Genomic DNA, 15,001 nt, shown 5'->3' with positions numbered 1-15,001 from the left:
ACACGAACCGACGAACCGAATACGGAAAGAAACGTTGCGTTTATTTTAAAGGTATCTCCATACCGTTCTCATAATCTCGTCTCGAGACGTTGATAGATATTTTTAATCAATTTTCATGTACATCTAGACAATCGCATCGAGATAAAAATTGTCTGATGGTATAGGTAGGGCAAATGTTTAATTTTTCTTATAAATCGGATCAAGGCAAACAATTTACGCGAATATATTAGTTCACAGTACTACATAGTCCAATAACATAGTAAGTAGCCATAAAATTATCGCAAAAAACACGGCAGAGTAAAGTTAACTAGGCAGGAGTGGACGTTTGGCAAGAGACCTGAACAATCTAGAAGCCCTATATTTTTTGCGAACAAAATTTTTCAATTTATGTCAGTGTTCATTTGAGTTCATTTTCATCCAGTGTATTATTCCTTATTTGACGTTTCGAAAATGAACCGCTCCTGCCTGGTTTATTTTACTCTGCCGTGCAAAAAATAATAAATTCCACGCTTTTATTTGGACATTATGCAAACCTTCGACGCACCACAAAAAATATGGAATCCAAGTTTAGGTAGATTTAAGGATTTCTTATGTTATGTTACGTTATCCAGGACGTTTGGCGTACAATGTTGTTGGAACCTAACAGAAAAAATTCACCACGCTATACAAATTCAATTTTGGTGAATTTGTTTGTATGGAAAAGATGTGTTCCCGCATATCTAATAAAATGACGATCTGCGTGACCTCCCCAAAGTATACAGCCTTGATTAAGAATACATTTAATTTGTTTGTTTTTTTTTTAAATTAATTTAAGGTAGGTACTATTTGCACGCAGGGCTATAAGTCTTTATTTCACTATTCGCACTTTTTAAAATTAGGCTCAGCTGTTTATTAATGAAGATAACATTGACTTAAATCATTAAAATGTAAACGGTAATGTTTCATATTATGTTTTTACATTTTGTAAAGGGAAGTATCACCCGCTTCTGCAACCAATAAAAGGAAGCATCTCTTCTACACACCATTTGTAAAAAGAAACATCACTCACCTACAGACATTTTGTAAAAGAAAACATCACTCTCTCAGATTTTTCTTTAGGGAACGAGTTGCACAGCACAGCTATTATTCTGCAGAATTCTGTAGATTTTGGCTTTCAGTCGGGTAAATATTTACCTTGATCGGATAAATATTTTGTTGAATGGTGAAGTAATAACGATTGGAAGTGGCTGTAAGGATTATTTGTTTGTTCTTAGGAATCGTAACTATTAAATGGTTCAGTCCAGGGATGCATGTGAAATTCTTGCGAAAAAAAGTTGATGAAGAAAGTTGTAACATAGTGAGTGGAAACAGATTTTTAGGCAGAAAATGTTTTACTACAATCTACGGCGCTGTAAATGTGATTTTAAAATTTATTTCCGTTTCTTTTAATTACTTGATTCAAAGTTATTGCTTGCACTCAACTCTGTTAAAAATGTTGTTAAAAGTGTAGAAGAAGGGGTAAATGCCTATTCATAATCATGAGTAAGTGCGGTCATACTTCTCGATCTGAAGCCTATCTTCTTTTGTTAACATCTTTATTATAACTTAATTATTGGATTTATTGGAATCTGGTAAGCAAAAATCCGATCTTATCTATTTTCGAGAACTCCCAAACGAAAACTTTAAGATTCGGATCAATAGAGTGCAGCAATAAGTACATGAATTGAAAGAACTATTTTTATTTGACAAATTTGGGAGGAGGAAAAGGGTCGAAACAGGTCTTTTTAGGCGTTTGTGTACAATATTGCAGCTTCCTGATTAGGCGTTTAAATCCTGATTATACATTAAAATGTAACCGAAATAAGAGGACATTCTTAGTTATATTGTCTAGCAAGTAACATCCAACCAACCAGTCATCCAACCATTTATAAAACCAAATATTTTGAGTTTGAATAAATAAAATTATTGAAAACTTACATTTTCAAAAATGGTCCTTCGAGCCTAAAATTAGAATCAGTGAAGTGAAAACAAAAATACAGTCCACAATTTATCAGCAAATATTCTATTCGTCATTACATACCAGTACCATTGCTGTTCGGTAATTCTTTGTTCAAAATCCGTTAACCGATATTTTACTGTGCTGCGATGGAAGGAACAATTAATCTTCAGACATCAAAGGTCGAGAAGTTTTTGGACTTTTGTCAATCTGTTATATCGATGTTTGAACCGAATTTATCTAAGGGTTACCTCGATGGCAAGTACAAAATAATTATGTTGATGTGGTCACAGGTCATCGTCATCAAACTCCCGGTCTTAAGTTCGAAGATGTACATAGAGTGGTCTGGAAGCTATTCCAGAAAAACAGAACTTTACACAGCTGAAAATTGACTCAATTACAGCACTACTTTGGTTGCATTCAGTATTGTTACCAAAATAAAAGTAGTTTTGAATATGGGGGGTATGATCTATGACGCGTGTCATCATTACATCAATCGAAACAGAAAATTTTCCTCATAAAAACAGTAGATTCTGGCTCTAAAAAATAGCGCCGAAGGTAGACTTCTTACATGAAAATCAGCTTTTCTAGTCGGAAAATGACCGAAAAAGTGACTGATTATCGTCTTCTTCAAAATGAGTTGCTAAAAATGACAATAGCGTTGCTTCTTGCATCCTTTGTCACACTAAAGGTCATTTAAATAGTGTACAGCAAAAATGAACTCTTTTGCTTTCGTGATGCGTTTCTCAGATTTACTTCTTGTATCGCTTTAAACGTGAACCCCATTGCCGTTATTCGTTATTTACACTTTTATTATTTCACAATACAATCAATGTACATTAATTTGTAGAAAAATTATTTTATTATTGCTAAATCCTCGGGCTAAATCATTTCAAATAAATTTGTTACCAGAAAAATGCAGTTTTTTTTCCACAGCATGGAACGCTTCAAACGAAAAAAAGGGGAGAAAAATTAACGTTCATACAACGACAATGATTTCGTTCACCAAACCAATGTATGAACTAAGTTAACGAACACGACTGACAATAAGACGTTGCGGCCCCCGTTTTATTCAAATCGACGTTACCATCTCCATACCGTCGTTCCCACAGTCCATCGGTTTCGATAATTTTCCTAACAATTTCCTCGAAGGCATCCCTCACCCCCTCACCGTTTCGAGCCGACGCTTCAACGAACATGGTGCGATGCTTTTTGGCGAATCGAAAACCATCGTCACGGCTAATCTGTCGATTGGGTTGGTCGATTTTGTTGCCGACGACCATTTTTGCCATATTCGTCTTGGTGCCGTAAATGTCCAATTCATTTAGCCACGAATCCAGCTTTTGGAAGGTATTTTTCTTCGTTGTATCGTAGACAAGAATGGCACCCTGTGCGTCTCTGTAAGAAGGGTTTTTTTTTGGGTGTTTTGTGTTGAGGTCGTTACAACTGGTTGGAAGCTGAGTTCCACTTTTATCTGCACTTTGTAAGGACGTAAAACAATTCACGTGTCCATTTGAACATTTGAAATTTTTTCGGGTAGAATTGGACAGAGTTGGATCGGTTATCCGAAAAACCGAAAATTTCGGTTCGGATTAAACCGAACCGAGAATTTCGGTTCGGATTGAACCGAACCGAGAATTTCGGTTCGGATTGAACCGAACCGAAAACTTTGGTTTTGTCGAAAAACAATATGAAATGAAGGCAGACTCGTCAAAATTGATTGATTTCATTATGAACTAACCAAAAAGAAGTAAATGGAGCAATTGCATGATACTTTTATTGAGAATTGAAAATCTCATAAGTTCTTGTCAAATTCGTTTTCTCACAAAAATCGCATGCAATTGCTCCATTTACTTCTTTTTGTTTAGTTCATAATGAAATCAATCAATTTTGACAAGTCTGCCTTCATTTCATATTGTTTTACGACAAAACCAAAGTATTCGGTTCGGTTCAAACCGAACCGAAAATTTCGGTTCGGTTCAATCCGAACCGAAATTCTCGGTTCGGTTCTATCCGAACCGAAATTTTCGGTTTTTCGGATAACCGATCCAACTCTGGAATTGGATCGGCTTGAGGATCCATGGTACTAATTTTGTGATCCTGAAGACGAGTCGAATCCAACCCGAAATTTATCGTATGGAAACGGACCATTGAAGTGCCTCATACCATTAAATATAGCTAGAACACCAGCAACCAAGCAATACATGCGATTGTTAGAATTTCGATCAAACCTGTAATAGCTGGGAGTAAGTGTGCGAAATCGTTCCTGTCCAGCTGTGTCCCAGATGGCTAATTTAACATTGACACCGTCCACATTGATGATCTTAGTTTTGAAATCAACACCGATTGTAAGAGCTTGTTCCGAGTCGAATTCGTCTTCAGTGAATCGTAGCATTAAGCTAAATGAGTGAAAAAGAGAAAATTCATTTGGCTCTCAGAAGAACAGCAGCACAAAAATTGTTGATTCTTTTATGTCGATTAACATTCATCTTACGATCAATGGAAAACTATTTCATAATCAACGCCTCACCTCGATTTTCCCACACCGCTCTCCCCAATAATCTAGAACAAAGATAGTAAACTTTTAGTATAACAACGAATGCCAAAACGGATGCTTATGAATTTATCTACCAAAATCTTTAGTGTTGTCAACAAGTCATCGCCCATTTCGATTAAATGATTTAGGGATGACAAACCAAAAAAAAAGACTATGGAAATAAAACGCAACGCAATAAATTTGCTAGAACCTTCAAAGCTCAACTTTGATTCATCAGAAACAAAAACAAAATGCAAACAAGGAAGGTAACGAAATCACTCGAAATAAATTCAATTTTGTTCACTGCACTCTTGTTTCCGTTTAACTAAAATTTTCTTTAAATCAAAGAATTTTGCGGAAAAGGCTATCAATCTATAACTTAGTTTAAATAAGGTAATGAATTCGATGTTTTGTACAAAAACAATATTTTGATGACAGTATAATATTGAGATGATGACATTTCGTATGACATTAAATTTTGATGATGACATCAATGATGTTTTTTCAACGGCGGTTCATTTACAAAAATTATGTGCGAGCGGATAACTGTAGAATTTGTAGCAATAAGTTCAAATTACTGAAGAAAACCTATCATCTACTAGTTGAAAAAAAAAACGAATAACTTGATGCTCCTTTCAAATTTTTTTAGTTCGTTTTCCCATCCGGAAATTATTTGGGAAACAAATTTGAGAAAATGTAGAAAAATGTGGGGTAATGATTACCCATTCTTTCGGGAAAAAACAGCGAGCATGGGATGCTGTAAAGTATATGAGGAATAAAAATTTTGAATTGAGCTGAACTCTAAACTGTTTTTGAGTGTTTAAACTTCTACTTTGACAAGTAGTGTAATTGTACACTGCACCTTTGGCCCGATAATGAATTGCTACCGCTACTTTAAATATAATCCATTATTAATCGATTATACGCATATTATTCTGAACAAACAACAGTAGTTATATGGCATGTTCTTTTGTAACATTTTCGTGCATGGTATTTTTTCAATGCAAAATAAAGATATTTTAAACATTAAAAATGATTTAAAAACTGTTTCTAAATGATAAATAAAGATGAATCTTCATATTTAAACAAAAAAAATATAAAGTATTATGAAAAATCTGTCAAGTACAACCAAATCAAGCGTCGTTCCGAACGTTTCTAAAGTGAAAAAAGAGTATGCAGCCATCGACGGCAAAGGTGTTTTCTTATAGTTTCACAATACAATTTGGACCATTACTTCATTTAAAAATAACAAGAAGGGCAAAACTTCATTTCTATCACGGATTAAGTTAAATTTGATTGTAAAATAAGTATAAAATAATTAAAATTATCACCGTTCCGAACGTTTCATCAGTAAAAAAAATTCCAAAACACCATATCGATAGGCAGAAAGTTTTCGAACAAAACGCTACTAAGTTAAATTGGTTACATCAAATTGGTATGCAAATAGCACTTTGTGCGCTATTTTACATTGAAAACAAAAGATTAATGACGCCAAATACCGGTAGAAACCAAAAATCCGCTACAAATTTCTGTAAAATACCGGTAACAAACAAAAATGTGCTACGAATGTATATTTTTAACACTAGTACTACTGTCCCTATGTGTGTTAGTACAAATTGTGAATTCTCACTGAGCGTGGAAACTGCCATATACTTTTTATGCCAAGTGTTCAATCTCACAAAATAATAATGTTCCCAAAGAGATGCTAATATGACGACTGGGTCGTTTTGACGGATAGAGCGAATATGTCGGCTGATTTTTAATTTGGTCGAGAGAAAATATTGTGAATTCTCTCTCAGAAAAGCAGCTGTCATTTGACATATTCCCTCTAATCTGTCGAAACGACGTCCTAGTGGTCATATTAGCATCTTTCTGAATGTTATACAAAGAGATCATTGAAAATGTCGTTTGACATTAGTGAGATGGGTTGTCAATTTCATCCAGCTATTTATTAGAAATTTCATTTTTTTTATGTTAAGACCGCTCATCCCTTGGCAAAATTCCAGCCTACATTTGTGCGCAGAAATATTCGTAAAAAAATGGTTTGTGGGTGATAAGTTATCCCACTTGGAGAAACCTTTGCAAAATGTGTAAATTCCGACATTTTTTTGAATGAAAATATTTTACCGCCGAAGTGAAGACAGCGAGCAAACATTCATTCTAGTACTTATAATAGCGGAGTGTCACAGTTGTGTCGAAATATTTTCTGTGTTTTTGTCGCGACAAAACAAAAAAAAAACTTTTGTTTTTGCATCGAGTAAAAAGTGTTTAGTGTTCAAATATGTCTTGGCGACCTAAAGAGACTATGCCCGAATACAATGGAAAGCATAAGAGGTGAGTTTCTTTGAATTTTTTCTGTGAATTTTTGTGATAGAATTTTCCATACATTTTTGGGAAACGGTCCTGTCATTTCCCAATGACGGGCCTTTAATGGTTTCACTTTTTCAAAAAAAGATTTTCGTTAATCAAAAAACAAATATTTTTGCGCACAAATGTAGGCTAGAATTTTGTCAAGGGGTGAGCGCTCTTAAGCTGGATGAATTTGAAACAAATGTGAGATAACTTGAGAAGAAACCGCTATTTGACAATGATCTATAATTACGTGACCAATGATTTAATAGACACTTTTATGTCATTGTACGTGGCAATGTTGAATAACTCGGGCGTGTGGTCCACGGACAAAATAACTCCGGACAGAGAACCATCCTGCCGTAATTTGCATGATGGACTTAGTGAAATATTCCAACTAAAGAGTTCTTTTTTTTTAATTTTCACTAAGTCTCTTTATGCAAATTACAGCAGAATCTAGGGTATCGATTCTTCTACTTTTTTTACATAAATAAAAAAAACTCGTTTTCGAGGCATGATGTCATGTGCTACTTTTGAAGAATTTTTTTCCAGTTTTGTCAAATATTTTAAACGGAATATCGAACAATGAAAAAGTCATTTCCCGCAACTTCCTTATTTAGGAATGGTTTATTTTACTCTGCCGTGATTACTTCCATCGATCAAGTATTTTTCGGTTTATTTCAAATCTTGTACTTCAATTTTTTAAGAAGCAATATAAGACAACGTATTACCCAAAGCTTGTCATTATTTTTGTCGTCATTATCTATAACAGATGAATAGCCGTATGTGCTTTAAATCTTCCAATTCAACGTTCAATTTTCCGATAACGAAAACTGTAGGAAATCACGGCAGAGTAAAATATATCTTATTTGACGTTTCAAAAATGAACCGCTCCTGCCTGGCTTATTTTACTGCCCTGTAAGAAATTGAACCGATTTCTTTCAGTGTATGTTCTTACTCCATTAAAAAAAACACTTGAAATTTTAAACGTGTTTTCGAAGTGGCAGTCGGAATATTTAATATGAAAACCATATTATCTTTAACAGACGGTGTTTGTGTCTCAGTTCGAATAGTGTAATATTAGCTCGGCTCTCTTATATTATTTATTATTAAGCACGACCATCCACTCATCAACGTAATCATAGATACAACACGTATCATTAGGCCATCACAATTATTACAAAATAATGTCTCCAACCTAAGGTCGACGTGGTTGGAAGATATTGTGTTTAGTTGTAAATAATAACGCGAGGGAATGGGTATCGACGTAAAGACATTTTTCGATGTTAAGGTAGTTTTGCATATTTGCTGTAACATTGACATTGACAACAAGTCATTAGTGTTCCATTTGAAACATATTAGCATATTAATTATCACATCACTGCCATATCATCGTCATAATCATGTAATCTAACTGTAATACGCGATTTCAACGAGGTTATTATCCGGATCGCGAATATATAATGAATTCATTGATGCCACAGCTCCAGTTCTTGGATCAGGTCCTTCTTCGACAGGGACTTGCAATGCTTTTAATTTATCAATCCACAATTCAAGCGATTGTTTCGTCACGAAACAAATATCAACACTTCCACATGTCGGCTTTTGCGCATGCGGTTTAAATTCATGACCAATTTGATGTAAATTTATCTTTTGACTGCCGAAATGCAGAGCTTTTCGTCCAGATCCAAAAACCGACACCGTCATGCCCAATATTTGTGTATAGAAATCGATCGTTTGCTCAATATTTGCCACTGTGAGTACGAGGTGGTCAATGCTCTCGACCTATTTAAACAAAAATGGCACCTTATATTTACGTCGATCGTTAATTAATTATGGCATCGAACAAATCGAGTTTACCATACAGTCGCAGTTTGCATCACACATATTTCGAGTGTTCGAAAATTCTTATTAAATTGAAAAATGATAACGCGGTCGATTTGTTATTTTGATGTGTTCATTCACTTTATCACCGCTATATAGTTATCGAGTTTATTGGTTCAGGTGGATGCACAGTTCACCGCCGACTGAACGTTCGTAGATATTATTTCACGATTTTACTCAACAAATCGTGTTCTTAAATATGGCATTCATTCACATGCATTTTCAGAGTGGTTACACTGAAAGAATCTGTTCTGCCCTCCATTTACAGTTTGTCGATTGTACGGGTCACAAGACTACAGTTGTAAGTTAGAAGCAATCACCTGATTCTGTGTTATGTACCGAATGTACCGTTTAGAATTTGGAATTAATGACACAAGTCTGTAAACTTTGGGGAGTTACCCCAGAGAGATGATAACAGATGGCGTGGCTTCCGGTCGAATGCCATCTGTTTTAAACTATCTAGGTAACGCAGATCGTCATTTTATTAGTTTAGATATGGACGGTAGCCGGGAACACACCACTTCTGATGATTTCACATATAAAGTCACAACATCGTCACGCCCTTAAGTTCACAGCCTTGGATCTGCGCTACATCCTCAAAGTATAAAGCCTTGACATTACACACCTTTGCGACAAGTTGTGGAAATGGTACCTTCAAGGTACTCCCTTATATTTACTAACCGGTTAATGATCATAATTTAAAGCTTGAGCGACCATGTCTCCATTTATATTGCACGACTTGTGCTTTAACATTTTATGACCTAGATTCATGCTCACGACAATTTCATATACTGAAATCCATATGCTCGAACATGTGAATTATGAGAAATCTAATCTTAATATCAATGTTTGGTAAGTACCGACTTGATTTACGATGTATTGGAGCAGAATAGGCTCGAAATCAAAAAAATTCACAGAAAAATTAATTTCGATCAATCGTTTTATATGGATGTGTTACGTATCCAGTACCACTTTACCTTGCGTTGTGAGTAAGCTTTTAGGTAATCTGTCGCTTATAACGGTAAACATTTTTTGTTAGCATTCCATCTCACAACAACAAACATGGCAATGAAATTCTACGATATGTAACGTTGGACATAATTAGCTGTCGACACATTTCTAAATTCACCGTTAAAAGGTCAAAACTTTCACTACAAAAACTACTAACTGCAGCACCATTATCAAAATATTTTCATTGAAGAAGAACTATACGAAAACCAGTTCATTACAATATTGCATCATTAATCCTATTACTTATTCATGCAACGTATATGGTGATGAAGTTCAAAATAAATTTTCAATTTTTTTTTAATTATACTACGAACCATAACACAACCCATACGACTCACATTCAGTTCTGTTGTCAATTTTCAGTCAGTATACGCTTTCATGTTGTGTCTCGTGTGGTGGAATTAAATAATTGGTTGAAGGAAATCATATCACACACTTTCAGTCGAAAGACACGTTATTGGCTGATAACAACTCGCTGGAGATGCATTTATCTAATGACGGAATGCACAATTTGGCGTACACACACTCGGTAACGGATTTAAACGGTTTGTGTGGGTAGTTTAGTGATTTTTTGTTACGCTGAGAGGAAGTGCTTAACAGGGGTTTTTTGGTAGTGATTACTATTCGCTGTTGCAATGTGGCTCGCACTATTTAAATAAATCTAGTGAAAATGTCCGAGTGAACCTCTCACTGTAATTTAACGAACACCAGTTTTCTCTCAGTGTATAAAGAATCTATATCTGCGACACGCTTTTCTTACATAATACCATTTACAGTAAAGGCTAACAACAATGAACCCACACAATCAACCTCATCGGTGATGATTGGTCGTACCATGAAAAGTGTCGACAAAGAACCGAAAAACGATGACAGAATCGAAGAATCTATATCCGGTTCCGGATGTTCTTCCGCCTACCGCCGTTTTCTATCCGATTGGCGTAGCATTTTAATTTTATTATTTCTGTACACATTACAAGGACTTCCATTGGGTCTGATTACCTCTATTCCGCTGATTATTCAAGAGAAGTCAGCTTCGTACAATCAACAAGCTAGATTTTCGTTAGCTGGATGGCCATTCAGTTTGAAATTATTGTGGGCACCACTGGTCGATGCACTGTATTTGAAACGAATTGGTCGACGGAAATCGTGGCTAATTCCAGTCCAATATTTGATTGGTGTGACGCTATTTGTGCTCTCTTATCAAGTTGATCATTTAATTGATACGCTAGAGGTTGGATGGTTGACCGTGTACTTCTTTTTCCTCAATTTTCTTACAGCTACCCAAGACATGGCTGTGGACGGATGGGCATTGACTATGCTGAAAAGGTAAATCTCTGCAAACGGTAGAACGAGTCCGTTTTTATTATCGAATTATTTCATTGCAGAGAAAATGTTGGCCTGGCATCTACTTGTAATTCAGTTGGGCAATCACTAGGAATATTTATCGGTCACGCCGTTTTTCTGAACTTAGCGTCCAAAGACTTTTCAAACAAATATCTACGTAGTGAGCCTCAACCAGAAGGAGTCGTCACTTTAGCTAGTTTTATGGTCATCTGGTCGGGCATCTATTTTGTGACGACAACACTGATCTTCCTTTTCAAGCACGAAGGAGACAAAAATCATACTGACGATGAGAATACCATTTTCAAAAGCTACACTCGACTATATGAAATTAGTAAATTGCCGACTGTTAGGCTTTGCATATTATTCCAAATGACAAAGGGGGTGAGTTTAATGTCACACTCTCGTTGGGTTCCACTACAGTGTTTCGTTACAGATCGGTTTTGCAGCTAGTCATGTCAGCGATTTAAAACTTGTCGAGGCTGGATTGGCGAAAGAGACAAAAGCCCTCTTGTCGGTGCCGTTGATTCCAATCAGTATACTACTTCCAATTTTCGTTTCGAGATGGACTGCTGGACGACGACCGTTACGACTGTACGCGAAAGCCTTTGCAGTGGGACTGATCGTAACCGGAGTTATTGGAGTCATGGTTTGGGTAACTGGAGCAGTGAAGGACTTTAATGGCGATTTTCCTGGTTGGTACTTTCCAATGCTTCTTCTTGTCGAGTGTGCATACAAGGTATGAAAATGGTGCAGAAATTGTTCGTGAAAGAATTGCTGAAGGTTCAATGTTCTGTCGACAGATTTGTACAACAACGATTTCCGTGTCTAATATGGCATTTAGCGCCAAGATAAGTGATCCTGAACATGGTGCCACTTTTATGACACTCTACAACACAATATCGAACTTAGGATCAATGTGGCCTACAGCCATTGCTCTCTGGCTTATAGATCCACTGACAATAACAAGACCCTGCATTGATGACGCTGATACAGTCTGTGATAAGCCAACGGTTAAAATATTCGATGGATATTACATTGAAACGATTGCCTGTATTGTGATTGGCTACTGCTGGTTCTTTTGGGCGCAGAAAACTATCAACAAATTACAAAAGAGACCTGAATCGGATTGGAGGATTAAAAAACGTGACGAGCCCAATTACGGCAGTACGAAAACAGTTTAATTTATTATAATGCACGGATTAGGTAAAATAGATCGTTGATCAGTACAATTATTTGAGGCATCAATTTAAATTGTAGTTTTGTTTGATGTTGAAAGGAGAACTAGGTTTGCACGCATGGCATGACATATTTTTAGGAATTTAATTCTTAAAATTTCATAAATTTCTGAAAGTAAATTCCTAAAAATAAGCACCGCGTACGGCATATATGTATCGTCAGTTGTTTTAAAAAAAATTGGAATGGTTTTAGATCATTTGTGCTGAGCACTAGCAAAATCAGTTTCGCAGTTTTCATTAACTCATAAGCCAGGGTTCCCGCTGAGAGCAATTCTACATGGCTTTTTCTAGTCACTGTGTTTATTAGTTAATGCTAATGAACCATTTAGACAATTTATACCAATCATCACTAGCAGCTAATGTATGACAGCAGGACCAATACTAGATTTTACGTCGAAAAAGGTTCTTCTTTTACTTTTTTAATTTGAATTATTATGATTAACTTACTGAGTACGCAAAAACAGGCTCATTTTAGAGGCCAAGGTGCAACGTAAATTACAAACAGGTTATTCCTAGACGTCTTGTTTCTAGTACTAGACGAAAGTGTTAAACATTTAGGCATCTTTTTCTCTGTAACATTTACACAAATTTAAAAGAGATCTACAGGGAAAGAAAAGTGTGACGTTTTCCAATATTTAGGGTCCGTAAAATGAGTCCAAAACACATGCATTTATGGACATTTGAAAACCTGGTACCAGCATCCAAGAATGGCTGGCTAGATACTATCTGAGGCTTGTTTTGAATTCCTCAGGCTATTCAAATATCCATCCCAGAAGAAGTGGGCCCGATTTCTGTAGGTGGTTTCTCGAAAGAATTCCTTAGATTATTTCTGGATGTTTATCCACTTCTTCTGGTATTATCTCCTAATCTACTGTATTGTTTCACAGAGGGGTGCTGATTATCTTTAAATGTTATATTAGTCTATTAATCTGAAATGAGTGTACTGCTGCCTTACATATGTGTTGCAGTTGCTGGGATTTCCGTTGAATTTGAACTTTCAATGTTTTTCATGAAAATATGCGATTGATATAGATGGGGAAACCGGATACTATCGAAACAGTTACAGTTTTTACACTTTGTTTCCTATAATGAAATGATCGACATGATATAATCTTAATCACACCTGCGTTGCGATGGTAAGAGTCATATAAACGCAGTTGGTAAATAACCAACATTCATCTCTACTTATTGGGAAAACAGAGCAGAATAGAGTACAGTCATAAAGAAAATTAACACGTCGGCATGTCGCGCATAATTTCATATCTGATTGATTTATAACCGGGATTTTTAGAATTTTACGTTAAATTCATCAATGGAAAAATCATAATTAAAGAGAAACACTTAAAAGACGCAAAATGCAAAATGTTAATAAAATTTAGTTTTTTTGTTGAATTTTTCAGATGTGAATAACGCATGACAAACTCACTATCCTTGATCATGTTTTTAAGTTCAGCGTGGTGTCGATTTATATCATAAATGTCTTGTGGTTAAATTGGTCGGATTTTATTTTCTTGAATTCAAATTGAGTTATTCAATTAAGGTAAACTGGGTGAATTTACAGAGTCTCTTGGTGTTTGAAAGTTTAACGAATCCTTCTTCGCTGTGTGAGGTTGAATGTGAAAGCGTTATTATTTCTCATACAAAAAAACACAACACCTTATACACGACCTGTTGTAGGTATGGAAAGCGCATATGAAAAACTTTTGTAATTTTCGCCTCACCTTCGACAGGACCTAGGGGTTCTTTACGCTACACAGAATTTTAATTTTTGTTTGCAGACAGGAGCGAGCGAGTTGGATCAAAATTTCGAGGAAAACTCTCTAAATGACCGTCTGTTTCTAAATCTCTTATTTCTCCAACTTCTCTCATTTCTCCATAACGAATATGTGGAGAAATGATTGAAGTAAGAGAAATGAGAAATTTAGGAATAGACGGCCATTTAGAGAGTTTATCACATTAATGTTTTCCTCAACATTTTCGACTTGCAAAATCTTTTACTTCGCTAGTTTTAACAATATAACCAATTACTAATAGTCAAGAGTTTGTCGCCACACTGTTGTTAACAGATAAATTAGTCATCTACAATACATTGATCTATTACACTTATTGCCAATTTTCAGAACCAAGTGTGAATGCAGATCGTGAAGATATAGGTTAATGTGAGTGTATGGCCCCGCCTTAAGCCACATCCCTATATTTAAAAAAATTTAGGGAATAAAATTTTCAATCAAAACTTCTCTTATAAAATAATGTCATTTAACCATAGAAATGATAAGAGGCTGGGGTAGAGCGCATTTGTTAAATGAAATTTTAGTTTTTGATGGACCACGACGTATGAAAAGAAATTTTTTCGAACGAATGAATGAGGTAATAGATTTCGTCTTAGACACTAGACAATATTTTCAACAAAAGAAGTAATAGATTTAATTGTTATATGGAAATGAGAAAAAAAAACATTTTAAATTGAGAAATAATGAACAGCAGTGGTGACTTAAGTAGTACTGTAGTTTCGAAGTTATGTTGTAGTTCTAGTCCTTGGTTTATTGAACTGAATTAAAGTTAAATTGAAAGATAATTAATGGCTTATCAAGATGATACAGTTAAAGGCAGTGAATTTAGATCATTAATTTCGTTCAGCTGTTTTTCAGCTGATCCACACAAACCATC

The 15,001-nt window shown here is 35.4% G+C and overlaps 2 protein-coding genes and 1 long non-coding RNA gene across 8 annotated transcripts; 1 reads left to right on the top strand and 2 right to left on the bottom strand.

The window, feature by feature from the left end:
- Nucleotides 1–2,905: 2,905 nt before the first annotated feature.
- Nucleotides 2,906–4,960, bottom strand: LOC119068603 (ras-related protein Rab-18-B). Its single transcript, XM_037172258.1, has 4 exons — nt 4,607–4,960; nt 4,506–4,537; nt 4,207–4,374; nt 2,906–3,373 (listed from the first exon to the last, which is right to left on the bottom strand). The coding sequence occupies exons 1-4, from the start codon at nt 4,640–4,642 to the stop codon at nt 2,998–3,000; spliced, it is 612 nt and encodes a 203-aa protein (XP_037028153.1). The 5' UTR covers nt 4,643–4,960; the 3' UTR covers nt 2,906–2,997.
- A 2,854-nt stretch (nt 4,961–7,814) lies between these two features.
- On the top strand, nt 7,815–12,337 carry LOC119068232 (acetyl-coenzyme A transporter 1-like). 6 transcript variants are annotated; one of them, XM_037171761.1, is made up of 7 exons: nt 7,815–7,934; nt 8,081–8,085; nt 10,119–10,306; nt 10,532–11,081; nt 11,141–11,480; nt 11,533–11,835; nt 11,900–12,337. In XM_037171761.1, the coding sequence occupies exons 3-7, from the start codon at nt 10,237–10,239 to the stop codon at nt 12,278–12,280; spliced, it is 1,644 nt and encodes a 547-aa protein (XP_037027656.1). In that variant the 5' UTR covers nt 7,815–7,934; nt 8,081–8,085; nt 10,119–10,236; the 3' UTR covers nt 12,281–12,337. The 6 variants fall into 6 exon arrangements, with proteins under 6 accessions (XP_037027656.1, XP_037027683.1, XP_037027691.1 ...); XM_037171788.1 differs by lacking the exon at nt 8,081–8,085 and having other exon boundaries at nt 7,864–7,934; XM_037171796.1 differs by having other exon boundaries at nt 7,872–8,151; nt 10,119–10,300.
- LOC119068702 lies at nt 8,197–8,881 on the bottom strand. Its single transcript, XR_005086208.1, has 2 exons — nt 8,721–8,881; nt 8,197–8,645 (listed from the first exon to the last, which is right to left on the bottom strand). It is a non-coding gene; the product is annotated as an uncharacterized LOC119068702 (long non-coding RNA).
- Nucleotides 12,338–15,001: the final 2,664 nt, after the last annotated feature.

Source organism: Bradysia coprophila, chromosome II (assembly GCF_014529535.1).
Source record: "Bradysia coprophila strain Holo2 chromosome II, BU_Bcop_v1, whole genome shotgun sequence".
Lineage (NCBI taxonomy): Eukaryota > Metazoa > Arthropoda > Insecta > Diptera > Sciaridae > Bradysia > Bradysia coprophila.
This window is presented reverse-complemented; position numbering and strand designations above follow the sequence as displayed.